The sequence below is a fragment of the Theobroma cacao genome, chromosome 7 (assembly GCF_053813885.1).
Source record: "Theobroma cacao isolate CCN51 chromosome 7, ASM5381388v1, whole genome shotgun sequence".
NCBI classification, from domain to species: domain Eukaryota; kingdom Viridiplantae; phylum Streptophyta; class Magnoliopsida; order Malvales; family Malvaceae; genus Theobroma; species Theobroma cacao.
In genome coordinates this window covers 11,540,684-11,562,156 of record NC_142645.1, presented here as the reverse complement: position 1 = coordinate 11,562,156, position 21,473 = coordinate 11,540,684, and the positions used below count along the sequence as shown (strand labels likewise).

The window sequence follows — 21,473 nt, the reverse complement described above, 5'->3', positions numbered from 1 at the left end:
ACTTGACTTTTGAAAAGCAGAGTTATATAGCATCATTTGCATTTAATAAGATTCATAACTTATGGGGTTACATAGAGTCTGTTTGGTTTGTTTTTTTTTAACCTAAAAACTATTATGAAACTCTTATGAAAAATAATAACTTTTAAAATTAAGCTAAAGTTGTTTGGTAAATTTTTTTTTATAAGTTATAATTTTTGTTAAAATTATCATAAAATGTATTTTTTTTTGAAGGGGTAATATTGTAATGATTTTTAATAAATGAGGATATTTTTGAAACAAAAATAAAAATTCTCTTATATTTTAAAAAAAAAAGAGAAGAAAAAGCTCTTTTTGGAGTTTTTTTTTTAAGCTCTTTTTTAAAATTTTTTTCTTAAAAAAAAAAACCTTTTTTTTAAGAGTTTCAAAAAATTATGTTTGACTTGATTTTTGCTTTTAAGAGATAGATAAGTTGAAAAAAAGCTAGGTCAAACATGCACTTACTCATATAATCAAGATTTGAATCCATTTTGTCATCCCTACTATTTTCTTTAAAATGAAGTAATCAATGTTGTAGCTCGATTAACACACAAATTATGTTACGATTAAAAATTTTTTTAAGGCATGATGTAGTATGATCAGTTTGAATTGGTAATTTCTCTGATGAATGATAATAATCTTGATTAAATTCTCATATCAAAATATGAATTTACAGTGCATGAAATGATTTGAAGAACTGAGTGCAAATGATCAGCCTCTTAAATCCCACTGGGGAATCTCAAGCAATTATTGCTGATAACATCCTCCCTTTATTGTCTATAGCTCTGTCATCACTTGAAACATATATCAGCAACACCAATGACACTAATACATAATCATATAATCATGGATTGGAGTATGCATAAAATGGATGATTTATTGCATTTTAGTTGTAAGGCCTACTGATATTTAGTAGGCACGAGTACTAAAGCTTGTTTCACATGATTTGATAGACCAGCTGCCTCTTCCATGTTGAGATCTTCCTCTTTCAGGCCATTCGGCAATTTCCAATCGAAATGATATAAGAGATTTGCGAGTGCAAGTTCCACCATGAACATTCCCATATTCATTCCAGGGCAGCCTCTTCGACCTGCACCAAATGGCAGAAACTCGAAATGATGCCCTTTGTAATCAAGGGGGCTATCAATGAACCTTTCCGGGTAGAATTGGTCGGGGTTTTCCCAGCTCTCAGGATCTCTTCCTATTGCCCAAATGTTCACATAGATGCGGGTTTTGGGGTAAACATTGTAACCATTGATGGTGAATTGGGACCTGGATTCTCTGGGAATTAGGAATGCTCCTGGAGGATGAAATCTCAAAGCTTCCTTGACAACCAACTTGAGGTATTGAAGCTGATCAATGTCACTTTCAGAGATCTTTCCTTTCTCTCCGACGTAGTTTCTGATTTCTTCTTGCGCTTTCTTCATCACTCTTGGGTTCCTAGCAAGCTCGACCATTGCCCACCCAACTACAGCTGCACCAGTCTCAACTCCAGCGAAAAATATATTCTGGGAGCAGGTATGATTAATGAAGCCATATAAAATTCCTACTTCTGTTAAAAATCGAGTATGAAATCTGGCTAATGTATTGAAATTGATAAAATTATGTGAAAAGATATGCAATAGTGTAAATATCTTAATAATTTTTACACCGAGGTAACAAACTTGATTTTTTCCTTAAAACTAAGTAAGAAGTACACTCATCTATAAGTTGAAAATCTCTGGTTTGCTGGTCCTATGTAAAATCTACCCATCAATATGTATCCAATATAATTCCCAAGTGAAAAATATTCAAAAACAAATATCCACACACTTAATCATTGTGATTATGAAATCTATGGGTATTTGTTTTTACCAAATTATATATTATAATTCTCCTTATATAATATGTTGATGGAATTTTAATTAGAATGCATCAAATATAAAGAACAGATTAATGCCTTACCATAAGGATTGCCTTAATATGATCATGGGTGATTTGGAAAGCAGAAGAGTCGGCTTGAATTTTCTTTATTTTCAGCAAAACATCAATTATATCCTCATCTTTTTCTTGCTTGTGCCTCTCTGAACTCAGGTGGTCATCTATAACCTCTTGGTAGAAAAGATCCAGATCATGGAAAATCCTTTCAAGCCTTCCATGCATTCCTGTAATCCTATCTATGATCCAACCAACACGAGGAAAGAAGTCAGATGCAGAGAAACTCCCCATAATGCTAAAAGCTTCTTGAACCAGTCCTTCAAATTTGTAAACATCGAGTCCCCCGTCTCGAAAACTATTGCCAAAAGCAACCCTGCAAATTACTTCCATATTAAGAGACATGGATTTATGAGAAAGATTAACAGGATTTCCAGAAGAGGATGATTGAGAGATTGAGTCTATCATCAAAGCAACTTCTTCTTCTCTTATGAACCGAAAGGATTGAACCCTTTTAACACTAAGCAGCTCGAGAAGACATATTTTTCTCATCTCCTTCCAGTAATTTCCATATGGAGTGAAAGCTACATCAAGATAACTGTAGGACAGTCTCCCAGTGGCAGCTAAAAGAGGCCTACTGCAACATTCAAGATCGTAGGTTTTCAAGACTTGCTGGGCTGTTTTAGCTGAGGAGACAACCAGAGTAGGAACACTGCCAAGCTGAAGCAGCATGACAGGGCCATATTTCTTGGATAGTTGCTGCAAAGAGCGGTGAGGCAATGAACCAAGTTGGTGTAAGTTGCCTATGATTGGAAGCTTAGGAGGCCCTGGAGGGAGTTGGTTGCTACGCCTACGCCTCTTTGCTCCTATCTTTTTCATTAGAAAAAATAGTGAGGAGAAAAGTAGTAGAAATGGAAGCCATACGGGTATCCGAACCTCACCATTCATGGCTTCTTTGTTCCTGAAAAGCTTGGACAGTTGGTTAGTCTATATACTAGAGAAGTCACGAGTTATAAATCGATATAAGAAATATTAATTTTCCTTTTTTTTCTTTTTAAAATGTGGTCAGAAATTGAGGGAAAGTTGTTTTAGTGTATCCACAAATACTTCGGCTCCGTGACTCTCCTAAGACTTTAGCAGCAAGGCCTCCAAAAAAAGAAAGATGACAAACCATCTTAAAAATATCAATTTAAAAATGTTTAAATCATGGACCACACGCACCCCTATCCCAAGGTAGGTGCACGTCAATTTTATCTACATATGTCTTCTTGTTTTCCTTTTTTCGTTACAATGACAGAAGTTGAAATGACAGAAGCCAACCCAACAGAAGGGACTTGTACTGAACTATGCCAGATATGGACCTGCACCCACCCCTACAGCTAAACCAAAAACAGGATTCGTTTCGTTTGATACATTCTAATAGGACTTGCTAACTGTCAGGCTCTCTTCCTGGTTGGAATTTAAAATTTTATCTTGAAAATTTTGAATTCTAATCTTGAAATTTATAAAGTGAATTTATGACATAAAAAAGAAAATTATCTCCTAGGCATAAGCCAAAATTTATATATGTTTATGGTTAGAATTTAAAACTTAGAATCAATACAGTATTATTCGTGAGACGGGAAATGGTTATTTTCAATTATGTAGACTAAAATTACAAGCATAAAAATAATTTAGATATTAAATTTTTTAAGACATAAAAGTTACATTAGTTCTAAATTAGAAGAAGATCCGCATTACGCAGCGGTTTTGTAATGGATTTGTAAAATTGTCTATTGACTATAACAATTTTGAATATTACAATTGCTATTATATTGTTTAAAGAAATATAATAATAAATTTACTAAGGATTCGTAAAATTATTTGATGTCAACAATTTTGAGTATTATAATTGTTATTAGATTGCTTAAAGAAATGTAATAATGAATTCGCTATTTTACATGGGTAAAATGAAATATTATTTTATATTAAAAATAGTAATATATATATATGTATGTATAAAATAAGAAAATAACATTGTTTTACAATTTAAAGAGTTTTCACGCATCATTAAACATAAAAACCACAACTTCTCAATTTACAACTAATAGTAAAATGTCTACATCAGAAATAATCTTGAAACCCAACGATTCAAAAATAAGAATCATAAATTTGGATGCAATCATCATAACTTCTCTTTTAGCAATTTCGTTTCTAATATTGTAATTGATGTAATTCTAGCTGTTAATATTTGAGATATGTACAAATAATATTTGTTACAAAATATAAAAAAATTGTTATAAAATGTAAAAATATTGTTCAATAGTTAACAATGAGCATGGTGCAGTTTGGGAATCAGAGCAAACTAATTTTCAACATCACCTATTCAAAAACACACTTTTTTGTTTTTCTTTGGACAATAATGTGCAATTTGCAAGCCACACATGACACAACAAACATCAACTAAACAATAGTGTTTCAAAATCTCTTTCATCAATGAGAAGCATTTTGTCAAAAAAATAGGACCGACTCTAAAACATGCTTATCATGTGTTCAAACAACATTGCAAAGACAAAATGTTACACAATATATACTAAAAACTGAAATGACTAAACCGCCAAGCACAACCCATGAAAGCAAAAGAGAAATAAAGAAAATGAAGTAATTAGAAATATAAGTGAAGCACTCCATAAAAATTCAATGTGAATTTTCGTATCTTGTTTTCTAGAATCTAAGCAAAGAAGGCAACAAGCAACTTACACGGGTAAAATCTAAAGGACATACATTAAGATGAATCATAACTGCAAAGTAGGAAAAAGAAACAAAGCAAACATAGATTCATACAAATGCATTAAGGTGAGGCATACCCATTATAGTCACCAACAGCACACAATTTAAAATAAGTAAGCAAATTGCATTACTTTATAATTTAAAGAGTTTTCATGCATCATTTAAACACCCACACCACAACTTTCAATTTGCAACTAATAGTAAAATGTCTACATCAGAAATAATCTTGAAACCCAACGATTCAAAAATAAGAACCATAAATTTGGATGCAATCATCATAACTTCTCTTTTAGCAACTTCGTTTCTAATATTGTAATTGATGTAATTCTAGCTGTTAATATTTGAGATATGTACAAACAATATTTGTTACAAAATATAAAAAAAATTGTTATAAAATGTAAAAATATTGTTCAATAGTTAACAATGAGCATGGTGCAGTTTGGGAATCAGAGCAAACTAATTTTCAACATCACCTATTCAAAAACACACTTTTTTGTTTTTCTTTGGACAATAATGTGCAATTTGCAAGCCACACATGACACAACAAACATCAACTAAACAATAGTGTTTCAAAATCTCTTTCATCAATGAGAAGCATTTTGTCAAAAAAATAGGACCGACTCTAAAACATGCTTATCATGTGTTCAAACAACATTGCAAAGACAAAATGTTACACAATATATACTAAAAACTGAAATGACTAAACCGCCAAGCACAACCCATGAAAGCAAAAGAGAAATAAAGAAAATGAAGTAATTAGAAATATAAGTGAAGCACTCCATAAAAATTCAATGTGAATTTTCGTATCTTGTTTTCTAGAATCTAAGCAAAGAAGGCAACAAGCAACTTACACGGGTAAAATCTAAAGGACATACATTAAGATGAATCATAACTGCAAAGTAGGAAAAAGAAACAAAGCAAACATAGATTCATACAAATGCATTAAGGTGAGGCATACCCATTATAGTCACCAACAGCACACAATTTAAAATAAGTAAGCAAATTGCATTACTTTATAATTTAAAGAGTTTTCATGCATCATTTAAACACCCACACCACAACTTTCAATTTGCAACTAATAGTAAAATGTCTACATCAGAAATAATCTTGAAACCCAACGATTCAAAAATAAGAACCATAAATTTGGATGCAATCATCATAACTTCTCTTTTAGCAACTTCGTTTCTAATATTGTAATTGATGTAATTCTAGCTGTTAATATTTGAGATATGTACAAACAATATTTGTTACAAAATATAAAAAAAATTGTTATAAAATGTAAAAATATTGTTCAATAGTTAACAATGAGCATGGTGCAGTTTGGGAATCAGAGCAAACTAATTTTCAACATCACCTATTCAAAAACACACTTTTTTGTTTTTCTTTGGACAATAATGTGCAATTTGCAAGCCACACATGACACAACAAACATCAACTAAACAATAGTGTTTCAAAATCTCTTTCATCAATGAGAAGCATTTTGTCAAAAAAATAGGACCGACTCTAAAACATGCTTATCATGTGTTCAAACAACATTGCAAAGACAAAATGTTACACAATATATACTAAAAACTGAAATGACTAAACCGCCAAGCACAACCCATGAAAGCAAAAGAGAAATAAAGAAAATGAAGTAATTAGAAATATAAGTGAAGCACTCCATAAAAATTCAATGTGAATTTTCGTATCTTGTTTTCTAGAATCTAAGCAAAGAAGGCAACAAGCAACTTACACGGGTAAAATCTAAAGGACATACATTAAGATGAATCATAACTGCAAAGTAGGAAAAAGAAACAAAGCAAACATAGATTCATACAAATGCATTAAGGTGAGGCATACCCATTATAGTCACCAACAGCACACAATTTAAAATAAGTAAGCAAATTGCATTACTTTATAATTTAAAGAGTTTTCATGCATCATTTAAACACCCACACCACAACTTTCAATTTGCAACTAATAGTAAAATGTCTACATCAGAAATAATCTTGAAACCCAACGATTCAAAAATAAGAACCATAAATTTGGATGCAATCATCATAACTTCTCTTTTAGCAACTTCGTTTCTAATATTGTAATTGATGTAATTCTAGCTGTTAATATTTGAGATATGTACAAACAATATTTGTTACAAAATATAAAAAAAATTGTTATAAAATGTAAAAATATTGTTCAATAGTTAACAATGAGCATGGTGCAGTTTGGGAATCAGAGCAAACTAATTTTCAACATCACCTATTCAAAAACACACTTTTTTGTTTTTCTTTGGACAATAATGTGCAATTTGCAAGCCACACATGACACAACAAACATCAACTAAACAATAGTGTTTCAAAATCTCTTTCATCAATGAGAAGCATTTTGTCAAAAAAATAGGACCGACTCTAAAACATGCTTATCATGTGTTCAAACAACATTGCAAAGACAAAATGTTACACAATATATACTAAAAACTGAAATGACTAAACCGCCAAGCACAACCCATGAAAGCAAAAGAGAAATAAAGAAAATGAAGTAATTAGAAATATAAGTGAAGCACTCCATAAAAATTCAATGTGAATTTTCGTATCTTGTTTTCTAGAATCTAAGCAAAGAAGGCAACAAGCAACTTACACGGGTAAAATCTAAAGGACATACATTAAGATGAATCATAACTGCAAAGTAGGAAAAAGAAACAAAGCAAACATAGATTCATACAAATGCATTAAGGTGAGGCATACCCATTATAGTCACCAACAGCACACAATTTAAAATAAGTAAGCAAATTGCATTACTTTATAATTTAAAGAGTTTTCATGCATCATTTAAACACCCACACCACAACTTTCAATTTGCAACTAATAGTAAAATGTCTACATCAGAAATAATCTTGAAACCCAACGATTCAAAAATAAGAACCATAAATTTGGATGCAATCATCATAACTTCTCTTTTAGCAACTTCGTTTCTAATATTGTAATTGATGTAATTCTAGCTGTTAATATTTGAGATATGTACAAACAATATTTGTTACAAAATATAAAAAAAATTGTTATAAAATGTAAAAATATTGTTCAATAGTTAACAATGAGCATGGTGCAGTTTGGGAATCAGAGCAAACTAATTTTCAACATCACCTATTCAAAAACACACTTTTTTGTTTTTCTTTGGACAATAATGTGCAATTTGCAAGCCACACATGACACAACAAACATCAACTAAACAATAGTGTTTCAAAATCTCTTTCATCAATGAGAAGCATTTTGTCAAAAAAATAGGACCCACTCAAAAACATGCTTGTCATGTGTTCAAACAACACTACAAAGATAAAATGTTACACAATATATAATAAAAACTGAAATGATCAAACCACCAAGCACAACCCACCAAAACAGAAGAGAAATAAAGAAAATGAAGTAATTAGAAATATAAATGAAGCAAACCATAAAAATTAAATGTGAATTTTCGTATATTGTTTCTAGAATCTAAGCAAAGAAGGCAACAAGCAACTTACACGGGAAAAATCTAAAGGACATACATTAAGATGAATCATAATTGCAAAGTAGGAAAAAGAAACGAAGCAAACATAGATTCATACAAATGCATCAAGGTGAGGCATACCTATTATAGTCACAAACAACACACAATTTAAAATAAGAAAGCAAATTGCACTACTTTACAATTTAAAGAGTTTTCATGCATCATTAAACACCCATACCACAACTTTCAATTTGCAATTAATAGTAAAATGTCTACATCAGAAATAATCTTGAAAACCCAACGATTCAAAATAAGAACCATAAATCTAGATGCAATCATCATAACTTCTCTTTTAGCAACTTCGTTTCTAATATTGTAATTGATGTAATTTTAGCTGTTCATATTTGAGATATGTACAAATAATATTTGTTACAAAATATACACAAATTGTTTAATAGTTAAGAATGAGCATGATGCTGTTCGGGAAACAGAATGGACTAATTTGCAACATCACCTATTTAAAAACACACTTTTTTGTTTTTTTTTAGTCAATAATTTGCATGTTGCAAGCCATACATGACACAATAAAAATCAACTTAACAATAGTGTTTCAAAACTCTTTCATCAATGAGAAGCATTTTGTCATATAGGACTGGCTAAAAAACATTCTTGTCGTGTGTTCAAACAACATTGCAAAGACAAAATGTTACAGAATATATAACAAAAATTGAAATGACCGAACCACCAAGCACAACCCACCAAAACAGAAGAGAAATAAAGAAAATGAAGTAATTAGAAATATAAGTGAAGCAATCCATAAAAATTAAATGTGAATTTTCGTATATTGTTTCTAGAATCTAAGCAAAGAAGGCAACAAGCAACTTACACGGGAAAAATCTAAAGGACATACATTAAGATGAATCATAATTGCAAAGTAGGAAAAAGAAACGAAGCAAATATGGATTCATACAAATGCATCAAGGTGAGGCATACCTATTATAATCACCAACAGCACACAATTTAAAATAAGAAAGCAAATTGCACTACTTTACAATTTAAAGAGTTTTCATGCATCATTAAACACCCATACCACAACTTTCAATTTGCAATTAATAGTAAAATGTCTACATCAGAAATAATCTTGAAAACCCAACGATTCAAAAATAAGAACCATAAATCTAGATGCAATCATCATAACTTCTCTTTTTGCAACTTCGTTTCTAATATTGTAATTGATGTAATTTTAGCTGTTAATATTTGAGATATGTTCAAATAATATTTGTTACAAAATATACACAAATTGTTTAATAGTTAAGAATGAGCATGATGCTGTTCGGGAAACAGAATGGACTAATTTGCAACATCACCTATTTAAAAACACACTTTTTTGTTTTTTCTTTAGTCAATAATTTGCAAGTTGCAAGCCATACATGACACAATAAAAATCAACTTAACAACAGTGTTTCAAAACTCTTTCATCAATGAGAAGCATTTTGTCATATAGGACTGGCTAAAAAACATGCTTGTCATGTGTTCAAACAACATTGCAAAGACAAAATGTTACAGAATATATAACAAAAATTGAATTGACCAAACCACCAAGCACAACCCACCAAAACAGAAGAGAAATAAAGAAAATGAAGTAATTATAAATATAAGTGAAGCAAACCATAAAAATTAAATGTGAATTTTCGTATATTGTTTCTAGAATCTAAGCAAAAAAGGCAACAAGCAACTTACACGGGAAAAATCTAAAGGACATACATTAAGATGAATCATAATTGCAAAGTAGGAAAAAGAAACGAAGTAAATATGGATTCATACAAATGCATCAAGGTGAGGCATACCTATTATAGTCACAAACAACACACAATTTAAAATAAGAAAGCAAATTGCACTACTTTATAATTTAAAGAGTTTTCATGCATCATTAAACACCCATACCACAACTTTCAATTTGCAATTAATAGTAAAATGTCTACATCAGAAATAATCTTGAAAACCCAACGATTCAAAAATAAGAACCATAAATCTAGATGCAATCATCATAACTTCTCTTTTAGCAACTTCGTTTCTTATATTGTAATTGATGTAATTTTAGCTGTTAATATTTGAGATATGAACAAATAATATTTGGTACAAAATTTACACAAATTGTTCAATAGTTAAGAATGAGCATGATGCTGTTCGGGAAACAGAACGAACTAATTTGCAACATCACCTATTTAAAAACACACTTCTTTGTTTTTTCTTTAATCAATAATTTGCAAGTTGCAAGCCATACATGAAACAACAAAAATCAACTTAACAACAGTGTTTCAAAACTTTTTCATAAATGAGAAGCATTTTGTCATATAGGACTGGCTAAAAAACATGTTTGTCATGTGTTCAAACAACATTGCAAAGACAAAATGTTACAGAATATGTAACAAAAAATGAAATGACCAAACCACCAAGCACAACCCACCAAACCAGAAAAGAAATAAAGAAAATGAAGTAATTAGAAATATAAGTGAAGCAAACCATAAAAATTCAATATGAATTTTCATATCTTGTTTTTTAGAATCTAAGCAAGGAAGGCAACAAGCAACTTACACAAGAAAAATCTAAGGGACATACATTAAGATGAATCGTAAACTACAATGTAGGGAAAAGAAACGAAACAATCATAGATTCATATAAATGCATTAAGGTGAGGCATACCTATTATAGGCACCAACAACACACAATTTAAAATAAGAAAGTAAATTGCACTGCTTTACAATTTAAAAAGTTTTCACACATCATTAAACACCCGTACCACAACTTCTTAATTTGCAACTAATAGCAAAATGTCTAAATCAGAAGTAATCTTGAAATCCCAACGATTCAAGATAGAAACCATAAATTTGGATGCAATTATCATATCTTCTCTTTTGGCAACTTCGTTTCTAATATTGTAATTGGTATATTTCTGGTTGTTAATATTTGAGATATGTACAAATAATATCTGTTACAAAATATACAAAAATTGTTATAAAATATTCAAAAATTATTGAATAGTTAATAATGAGCATGATGCTGTTCGGGAAACAGAACGAACTAATTTTCAACACCAGCTATTAAAAAACACGCTTCTTTCTTTTTCTTTAGACAACAATTTGCAAGTTTCAAGCCATACATGACACAACAAAAATCAACTCAACAATAGTGTTTCAAAAATGAAAAAAGAAACTAAAATAAAATTATGTCAAACCTAACAAAAACAGGTAAAATAATTATTACCCTCATTTATGCATATTATGTTTTGTAAAAATTTAAAAGTAATTACCTCTAAAAGGCAAAATGATGAATAGTTCATCAAACAAACATAGATTTCTTTTCCTTCCTCTCGTTTTTTTTTCTTCCCCTTTTCGGCTGGCATGGAATTGCATTTCGACGTTCCCTTGTCTAGCGGTCCTTTTTTTTCCCTTTTTATCCTTCTCTTTCCCATCACTTTTTTTTTCCTTCTTCTTCTTTGTCTATTAGAAAACAACGATGGTTTAAACAACTATTGAAGGAAACAAAGGAGTCACTAATTTGGAGACCGAGCGGTTTAAGAATGAGATGATAAGCATGGGTAAAAAGAGCGAGGTGAGAAAAAAGGAGAAACTAAAAAATCGAAAATGTACTTCAAAAAAAAATGATAAACCCACGTGTCACACTCTAGAGAGAATATACATGTTAAAATCAATATAGGTTATATTAGATCAAGGAAACCAACTATTTTTTTAGTTCATAGGTTTATAAACTTAACTAGAGTGTCACGACCCGGTACTCCCCTCGAGCCCGTGACAACCGCCGCGGTGTCCCGGTAGACACTTATTGCCTGGAATGTCAACCCGAAATCCCGCAAGGCTTTACTATCAGTTTCTCTATTCCCTTGTGAGCAACCATTGTCAAATATCGTGTTCTAAAAGATTTTAAGCTGTTTCCAACTTTAAACAAATAAAATATTAATTTTTTGTCTCACAGGGGTAATTTGGTCATTTTTCTCAAAAATTTCGAAACTGGCTAAAACATAATATACAAGTACAAAACACACAATTCATATTCAAAATGAGTTTAAAAGTCTAAAATCTTCATTTAAAACGAAATTATGGTTATTTGAATATAATAAGAAAATAAAAGAAATATTAAGTAAAATATTCTATTTTCTTATAAAACAGTATTTATAGAGTTATACGTGAATAATTTTTATAGCGTAAAAGCTAAATAAATTTATACATACTTAAATACAGTAAGCCAAAATATTTAATTTAATTTACAATAACAAGAGTGCCCCCGAATAAACAAAAGTAAAGAGGATTGTGAACCTACGGTTTGGAAAATGCAGATCCCACTGTAGTCCTCGATGAGATCAGTTATCTATAGTCTATATTGAACCTGAAATGGGTGGAAATGAGGGTGGTGAGATTATAAAATCCCAATGAGTAAACAGACATCATCATAAACATCTAGAGTTAAGTACATGGAGACAATAAAGTAAATCATCATAAACTAGGTTATACAATTAGAACACATCTCGTTCAAAATACGTAAAAAGGCTTATGAATCTCACAAAAATCTAGGCTTGTGCCATAAATCTATTCTCGGGGACACCTTGGCCGAGGCATCCTACCGAGACCGCCAAGGCTATTAAAATTAACATTTCACATAAATCATATTTTTGTTTTGAAAACATACCCGTTCCTTGGCGTTGGTTGAGTTCCCCCTCACGTGGTGGTTTAGCGTGAAGTGAACCCTAAACTTTACCCTAGGAGATACCCTACGCGCCTCTCCATTCGAGGTAAGAATATAATGGGGTTTACCGTGCCCTTCTAAAAGGCTGGTCCACAGAAACCCCCTACTGCAGTCATTAATTAATATATAATCCACCATATAATAAAACTCAATAACATGATATGGCAATTTTGTAATTCGTAGTTTTTCAAGGTAACCAAACAATTCGCATTTCAATACAATTGCCAACTAGCCAATCATGCTCGATTTATCATAAGCCAGTTAATTTAAACAATCAAATTGCCACAATTAACAGTCTTCGTGTACTCTATTTTTCAAAATCACTATTAATTTCAAAACAATTTATAATTTAATTTCATTGAAACTCATTTATTCATAAAATATGAAAATTTATCTTTTTAAATTCCTTTTTCCATAGAATTCATGAAGGCATCTAAAAACCACCCTAGATAATTAAAATGACAATAAGTTTACTCACAATGTCTAGAATGCAGACTTTCGAAGCACTCTGTCTACTGGTCCTCAGATGCAATTTCCTTGCCTTTATCGGAGGCCTCACCACCTTGACACAGTACAAAATCGAGAGTTTCACCAAGTTGGTACTAAATCAAAATTAAACTAATTTAGACTACCAATGCATGATATGGAATGCAAAAATGCACTGGTAACTATCTAAACCCGATATTGGCCTAATTCGTCTTATCACCCGATTAAATTCCTATCGGGTCCTTTTAAACTCTAATTTAATTCTTTTCAGTTTCTATACCTCAATTGCACCCAAATTGACTTAATGTCCCTCAGTGTGGTGCAAATTATCAGTCCCAACAGCAAATTACGAAAATACCCCTAATGGGTAAAAATTCGTATTTTTACTCCGAAAATTTTCATTATTTTTCTAGGCTCATAATTCATTATTCCTTAACCAATTCTCCTAGAATAAAATCAAACTCATCCTCACTCACTACATGGTAAATTCAGCCATTAATGGTTGGGGGAGAAAATAAATTCTTTTCTTGTTGTTTTGTTTCTAAATATGCTAAACTAACTAAAAACACTAACATAAATTAAAATCAAATAAATCCAACAACTTTCTCTCTCCTAACCCATTTTTCCAGAATTGAATTCATCATGAAAACATGTAATTTAATCATGGAAAATAAAGAGAAATGCTTGGGAATAAGAAAACTCAAGCTTAATAGAAAAAATCTCACCTTTTTCACTTAATTTCCTTGAAAATTCACACTTTTTCTTTGATTTTCTCTCTCTAGGGTTTTGTTTTTGTTTTCTCTCTCTTCTTGCTGGTTTGGCCGGCCATGGGGTGGAAGATGGGCTGATTTTGTGCCTTTTAAAAAGGAAAATAATAAATTAATAAAGGCATGACACATGGCATCATGTCATTGGCCTGTTTTTAAAATTTTAAAAATTTAAACATTTTATCTCCACCACATGTTTAGTCAAGGGTCAAAGATGAAGACAAAGGAAGACCATGTGCTGGAAAAAATATCCTAGTGGTGGAAAATTACAATTTTGCCGCTGAGGTGGCAAAATTACCATTTTACCCTTATACTCCAAATTATACCGAAATTAAAATTTTTCACTTCTAAACCTCAAATCATACTTCAATAAGTCAAATTATACTCCAATAAGTCAAATGGGGCAAAAAAATCTTTTCTAAAATTCCCATTTTGTCCTCAAGTGACAAATGACCATTTTGCCCCTAGTTAGTGAAAATTTCGATTTGACTCCAAATTGATCCTCAAACTCCAAATTACCATTTTAAGTCATCCATGAACTGTGAAACTCTTAATCTCACCTTAAAATTCCTATTTGATCTAGTTCGAGTATTAAAAAAACTTTTTTGTACCTCTAGGTACAATACCGACTTTTGTAAATTTTTCGGGACTCTCTTAGCATGCAATCATGCTATCATCACATGTAAGTCATGAATAGTATTTTATAAGGTCGGGCTTTACATAGAGTATGCTTGTGTGATACACTCGTGTAATATAGGTAAAACAATAGTTATTGAAATATATCTGCATTTCAATAATTATATGGTGCTTACTTCACATAAGCAAGCATAAACCTATTTGTTAACTACAATTTTTATAGAAAAAGTCAAAAGTTGCATAATTGTTGTTAATTGCAATGTGAACAGAAAATGTCAAAAGTTGCATAATTGTTTAAGTGGTAATATATTTAAGAATTGTGAATGTAGATTGCAGTATACAACTTAGGAACACATATAATACATAATAAGTGACTTTACTTAGTGATTTCATCAACCTTAATATTTGGTCTCTGTGGAACTTCTTTCCCAATAGTGACAATAAGCATTCCATTATTTATAAAACCTTGAACTTGATAAGTCCTTGCTCATGAAGTAGTGAATGATTATTAAGGTGGAAACAAAGTAAAAAATAAAAATTATAATTAATTATAAAGTAATATTTGGATAGCTTTTACTTTCACCACACTTGACTATATATTAACTATCAACGATTAAGCTTGAAAGTAAGAAAACAAATAACAAAGTCAACCATTTTTTGTTATGAATGTAGAATGCAGATTGAAAGAAGGGTCTTAATAGTTAGCAAAATTCCATTTGACTTGCCAAGAAAGAGAACCTAATCACAAAATCTCAACAGTTATAATCAACAAGAAACTTAAGTTGCAAAAATGGTGGATGAAAATTGAGGTCTAACAAAACAAGTTAATTATGGTAATGAAATAGAAGGAACATAATAAAACTTTTAAAAAGAAAGCAGAAATGTCATGGTAGCTGTATATCATGCTAAAAAGATAAAGGTACCAACATAAATACTATAAAAACTACAGACCATGATAAGCTGCCACACATTAGTTTTTTTGTAAGTTCATTTAGTTTATGATTCCTATAAAAAATTCCATGAAGCTGCAGACTATGCTCACAATAAAAAAGACAAAAATACCTTCATAATTTAATAAAAACCTTAAAAGGGCCTCAACAGTTTCAATCAACAACAAACTAAAATTATTTTTTTTGTAAGTTCATTTAGTTTATAATTCATATTAGAAATGCCGTAGAAGCTGCAAACTATGCTTAAAAGATAGCATTTCAATGAAAACAGAAATTGCACATCATAGTAAAAAAGCAAAAATATGAATGCAGACTATGCTTAAAACACAACATTTCAATGGAAACATCAAAGAAATTGCACATCATGATAAAAAAACGAAAATACGTTCATAAAGTAAAAAAACCAAATAATAGATATATTTCCAACAAAAATAACATAAAAAGTACAGACCACACTAAAAAGAGAGAAATACGCTCACAATTTTATAAAACTTCCAGAAGGGTATCGATAGTTGTAATCAATAGCAAACTCAAATTTTAGAGATGATGGATGACAATATAGGTTTAGGAAATTAGATCAGATATCACAATCCACACTAATTGTGACAATGAAATAGAAGAAACATAACGAAACTATTACAAACAAAGCAAAAATGCCATAGATTGTTGTTTACAATAGAAAAGTATAACTACACACTTAATTAAATGAGATAAAAAGAAAGAAAAATTTAGAAACTTATTTGAAAGGTTTATGATATTTGTATGGAAGTAATAACATTATAAAAATAAAAGTAATAAATAATCTAAATAATAAAACTTGAATAAACAAATCAAATGAGATAAAAAGAAAGGAAATTAGAAACTTACACCAAAGGTTTCTACTATCTATATAGAAGCAATAACATTATAAAAAAAAAATAAAAACTCAAATAATAAAAATTGGATAACTAGAAAATCATGGAATTAATTATTTAAGTAATTATTTTATTTTCATTCTTACCACTTTTTAAACTAATTACCTAAATTTGAATTAATGCATAAATTAAAATTAAATAAATAAAATAAATAATTAAAAAGTAAAACAATGGGAAAGGAAATAAGATGGAAAAGAAAGGAGAAAAATAAGAGAAAGAAGCCAATTTATTTTTATCTAATCTATTCAATCAATTAAAAAAATAAAAAATTTGAATTTATATTTGTGTTTCTACTTTTGACTGGCAACTCTCACTTGTGCTTGATCTCTCCTCTTTTCTAACCCCATTCTTTCATTCTTTCTCTAGATTCTTCCTCAAAGCAAAAGAGAAAGCAAAAGAACACTCTAATATATAGAGGAAAATTCCAGATCCGTGGCATTAGGAAAAGACGAAAATGCCATGGCCTCCCAAAAACACAAAAACCCTTGAAAAACCTCAGAGAATAAATAAAAAAACTTTAATGTTATGAACAAATATGTGAATCTCTATTATGTTATAACCCAAAAAGTGCAAACCAAGTTAAACAGCCCAATAGGCAAGATATAAGAAATGTAATATTATTTGAACTCTTAGATAGAATTAGATTAGAACTATTATTCAAGGGGTTGTTGGCCTATAAATAGGTCTCTCACTTCATTTGTAAATACACACTTGAATAAGATCTTCTTACTCCTTTTAAATACTTTCTTTCTCTCTAAATACTTTCTCTTATATTTCTCTTATAGTTGTTATTTTTATATTTATTTCATAACGTGTTATCAGCACCATCCTCTTTGATCTCTCAAGTTTTGGAATTATTTTAGTTTCATCATCTTCAACCTTCAAAAGGATTTCAATGATTTGATTTTGATTTATAGCTTTAGCAAATCAGATAAGTGTTGCTATTATTTTGTTTTCATCATCTCTAAGCTTTAAAATGATTTCAATGATTGGTTTTTAATTTTTAGTTGTAACAAATCAAGTAAGTGACTTGATATCTCTTTAATATTTTCATTCCCTAAAAATCAACCTTAATATAAATTTTGATATCATATAGTATATATTATATTCTGTCCCTTGATTAGAAAGTGAATTTACTATTATATAGCTATTAATGAAAAATCATAATGTCTATTCCCTGAAGTGAATGTAATAAACGAGCTACTAATAAAAATTATAAATTTGTCAATTCCTTGAAGTGAATGCGACATTATTTAATAATTATAGTCATGGTCATGAATCCATTTATTCCCTGAAGTGAATGTCACATCATTTAATAATTATGATCATGGATATGGAAAAGGTCATTATAATAATTTACACTATCACTATTTTAATTCTAAGAATAATTTTACCATCAGAAGTGGATGGATAATTTTACCATTAGAATCTAAGGATAATTTTGCTACCAGAAGTGGATGGATGCCATAATCCACTAACCTACCAAAAATGAATAATCCATCAAAAAAGTGGATGAATAATGAAAACACAAAAATGGAAAGAAGAAAAGGAATATAGAAAACGTATTGTCGATAATGTGGCATGAAAGGCCATTGGTTACATACCTGTTTTATGTCTTGAATTTTGTCAAGCATCATTGCAAACTAAAACATCTTGTGATGATTTTAACCATGGCCAAGTTGATATAGCACAACAAGATATTTGTTCACCCTGAAAGAGGAATTGATTATATGATTGGTAATAGAAATATCCATTGTTGATTTTTTTGTCCTGAAAAAGGAATTGATCATTTAATCGATAATGACAATATCCACTATTGATTTTCTTGTCTTGAAAAAGGAATTAATCATTCGATTAGTATATTTTAGTACAACTATATTATGAAGATGCTTTAATAAGTTTTCATTATATTTAAATGATATGTTCTTATTATGTGTTTTAATTCTATATTTAATATTTTTTATGTTCATTTGCAAGTTTCTTATTGTATATATCTTATTTTATTGAAAAAATATGGATATTCATATTGTTGGATCTAAGATCTATGATGTAAATATATGTTTAGCAGACATTGCTATAACACACACTATATTTAAAGACAATAAACATTTTTCTTACTTGACAAAAAAAAAATCAATGTCAATTCAATATCTAGTAGTACAAGATTAGTTGAAGGCTCTAGAAGAACTAATATTTTACTACCTTGAGGAATAAAGTAATAGACGATGTATTATTTTTTATTAAGTCTCAAAGAAGTTTAGTAAGTTTTAAAGATATTCGTCTGAATAGATATCATATTGAAACAACGAATGAAAGAGACACTTAATACCTCTATATTACATTTATTATCTCAAGTAGAAAATGTGTGTTAAAAAAAATTATTCGCATTGTTCTCACAATTAAACTATACAACTATTAGAATAATTGAAACTCATAATAAATCAGAAGTTTACTAATAATTTTAATGTTTGGCATGACTAGTTGGACCATCCCAGATCAATAATGATGCAAAAAGTGATTGAAAATTTATATGATCATTCATTAAAAAATCTTCTGATTTTTCAATCTAATGAATTTTATGTATTGCTTGATTTGAAGGCAAATAAATTCTAAGGCTATCACCAGCTAAAGTTGAGATTGAATTCCCTACGTATTTGGATAATATTCAAGGTTATATGTAGATTCATACATCCACCACGTGAACCATTTATATATTTTATGGTTTTAATCAATGCATCGACTAGATGGTCACATGTGTGCTTATTATCAGCTTGCAATTTGGCATTTGTAATCATTCGTTTGCAAGCACATTTTCCTAGTTATATAATCAAGATTATTTATCTTGACAATGCTGGTGGATTTACATCTCAAACCTTTAATATTGCAAATTGGTTGAAATAACTATTGAACAACTTGTTGCTTATATTTATACACAAAATGGTTTAACAGAATTATTTATTTAACACTTCCAACTAATTGCAAGACCATTACTTATTAAATTCAAACTCTCAATGTCTGTTTGGGGGCATGCCATTTTAGATGCAGTAAACATTTATATGCATCAGGTCAAACGAGTTATTATAAAATTCTCCCTATACAATTGGTTTATGGTCAAGAGCCAAATATTTTTCATCTAAGAATTTTTGGACATGCGGTATATGTTTAAATTGCTTCACCACAATACACAAAGATGGATCCTCAAAAGAGATTAGGAATATATGTTAGATACGAATCTCCATTTATAATTAAATATTTAGAATTATCAATAGGAGATTTATTCACGACAAAGTTTGTCAATTGTCATATTAATGAAATAATTTTTTCAATATTAGGGGGAGAAAAATAAGCAGTTGAAAAAGGAAATTTCTTAGTTTTAATCATCATACAAATCAATATGAACTTGAAGTTCATAAGATAATTCTTTTGCAAAATATAATAAATTAATTACCATACATATTTACTGACCTAAAGAGAATAACTAAATCTTATATACCAACTAAAAAAGTTCCTATTAGCATTGATGTCCCTGTAGGACAAGGCAAGCCAGAAGCATGGAGACTAATTGATTTCAAAGATAAAATCCTCAAAAAAGAAAAAAAGCAAATATTCAAGATGGTTAGAAAGAGAAAGTAGAAAATCTAGAAGAGACCCCTAACATAATTGATAAACATTCCAAAAAAAATTCGGGTACCTAAAATTAGTGAAAATAAAAAGATCTCAATAAATTATGTCATAATGAAAAAAGATGGAACTGGTAAATAAACGTCGACGATATTTTGTATATAATATAGAGCTCAATATTATGAAAGAAAAAGGAGGATCTTGAACTTATATTTATTGAAGAATATAGATATAGAAATGATTGACCAATGTGGAAAGACGCAATCAAAGTGGAATTGAATTTGATTGCAAAATGTGAAGTTTTTGGACCTGTTGTCCGTACACCAAATGGTGTAAAACCAGTGGGATATAGATATGAGTATTTGTGTGAATACGAATTAAGAAAAATGAGATTATGAGATATAAAGCACTGTTTATCACACAAGGTTTTCTCTAAAGATCTAGTATTGAAGATGAAAAGATATTCTCTGTGGTGGATACAATTACAATTCTATATTAACTAGTCTGACAATAAATGAGAAAATTAAAATGCGTCTAACGAGTGTAGCTACAGCCTATTTATATGGCTCATTTGGTATCAATATCTATATGAAAACCTTGAAGGATTTAAGTTGCCTGAAGTATAAAATTTGAATTCTCGAAAAATTTATTCGATCAAATTAAATAAATCTTTTTATGGATTAAAGTAATTCAGATACATGTGGTATAATCGCCTTAGTGCATATTTGTTAAAAGAAGGTTATAAAAATAATCCTATATGCCCATGTATTTCATAAAAGGATTTATATATGAATTTATTATAATTGCTGTTTATGTTGATGACTTGACCATTACTGAAACTCCTGAAGAGTTATCAAAAACTGTTGATTACTTAAAGAGAGAATTTGAGATGAAAGACTTTGGAAAAATAAAGTTTTATTTGGGTCTTTAGATTGAATACTTGGTAAATATAATTTTTGTCCATAAATCAAATTATATTGCAAAAATGCTAAAATAATTTTATATGAAGAAAGCATATCCATTGAGTTCACCAATGGTTGTAAGGCCATTAGATGTGAAAAAAAGACTTTTTTCGACCTCATGAGGATAATGAAGAATTTCTTGGTCCTAAAGTATCGTATCTTATTGCAATTGGAGGACTAATGTATCTTGCTAGCAATACATGACTTAAAATATCGTTT

At 29.8% G+C, this 21,473-nt stretch overlaps 1 protein-coding gene across 1 annotated transcript; it reads right to left on the bottom strand.

Moving 5' to 3' along the window:
- Positions 1 to 728: 728 nt before the first annotated feature.
- Positions 729 to 2,930, bottom strand: LOC18594612 (cytochrome P450 71B36-like). The gene is made up of 2 exons (XM_018129898.2): positions 1,960 to 2,930; positions 729 to 1,523 (listed from the first exon to the last, which is right to left on the bottom strand). The coding sequence occupies exons 1-2, from the start codon at positions 2,875 to 2,877 to the stop codon at positions 915 to 917; spliced, it is 1,527 nt and encodes a 508-aa protein (XP_017985387.2). The 5' UTR covers positions 2,878 to 2,930; the 3' UTR covers positions 729 to 914.
- Positions 2,931 to 21,473: the final 18,543 nt, after the last annotated feature.

What these genes read in the sequence shown, in the direction of transcription:
- LOC18594612 (XM_018129898.2), bottom strand. Translation starts at nt 2,877, where the DNA reads ATGAATGGTGAGGTTCGGATACCCGTATGGCTTCCATTTCTACTACTT. An exon ending in ATATTAAGGCAATCCTTATG is followed by an intron (nt 1,524 to 1,959) that starts GTAAGGCATTAA and finishes ACCTGCTCCCAG; the next exon opens with AATATATTTTTCGCTGGAGT.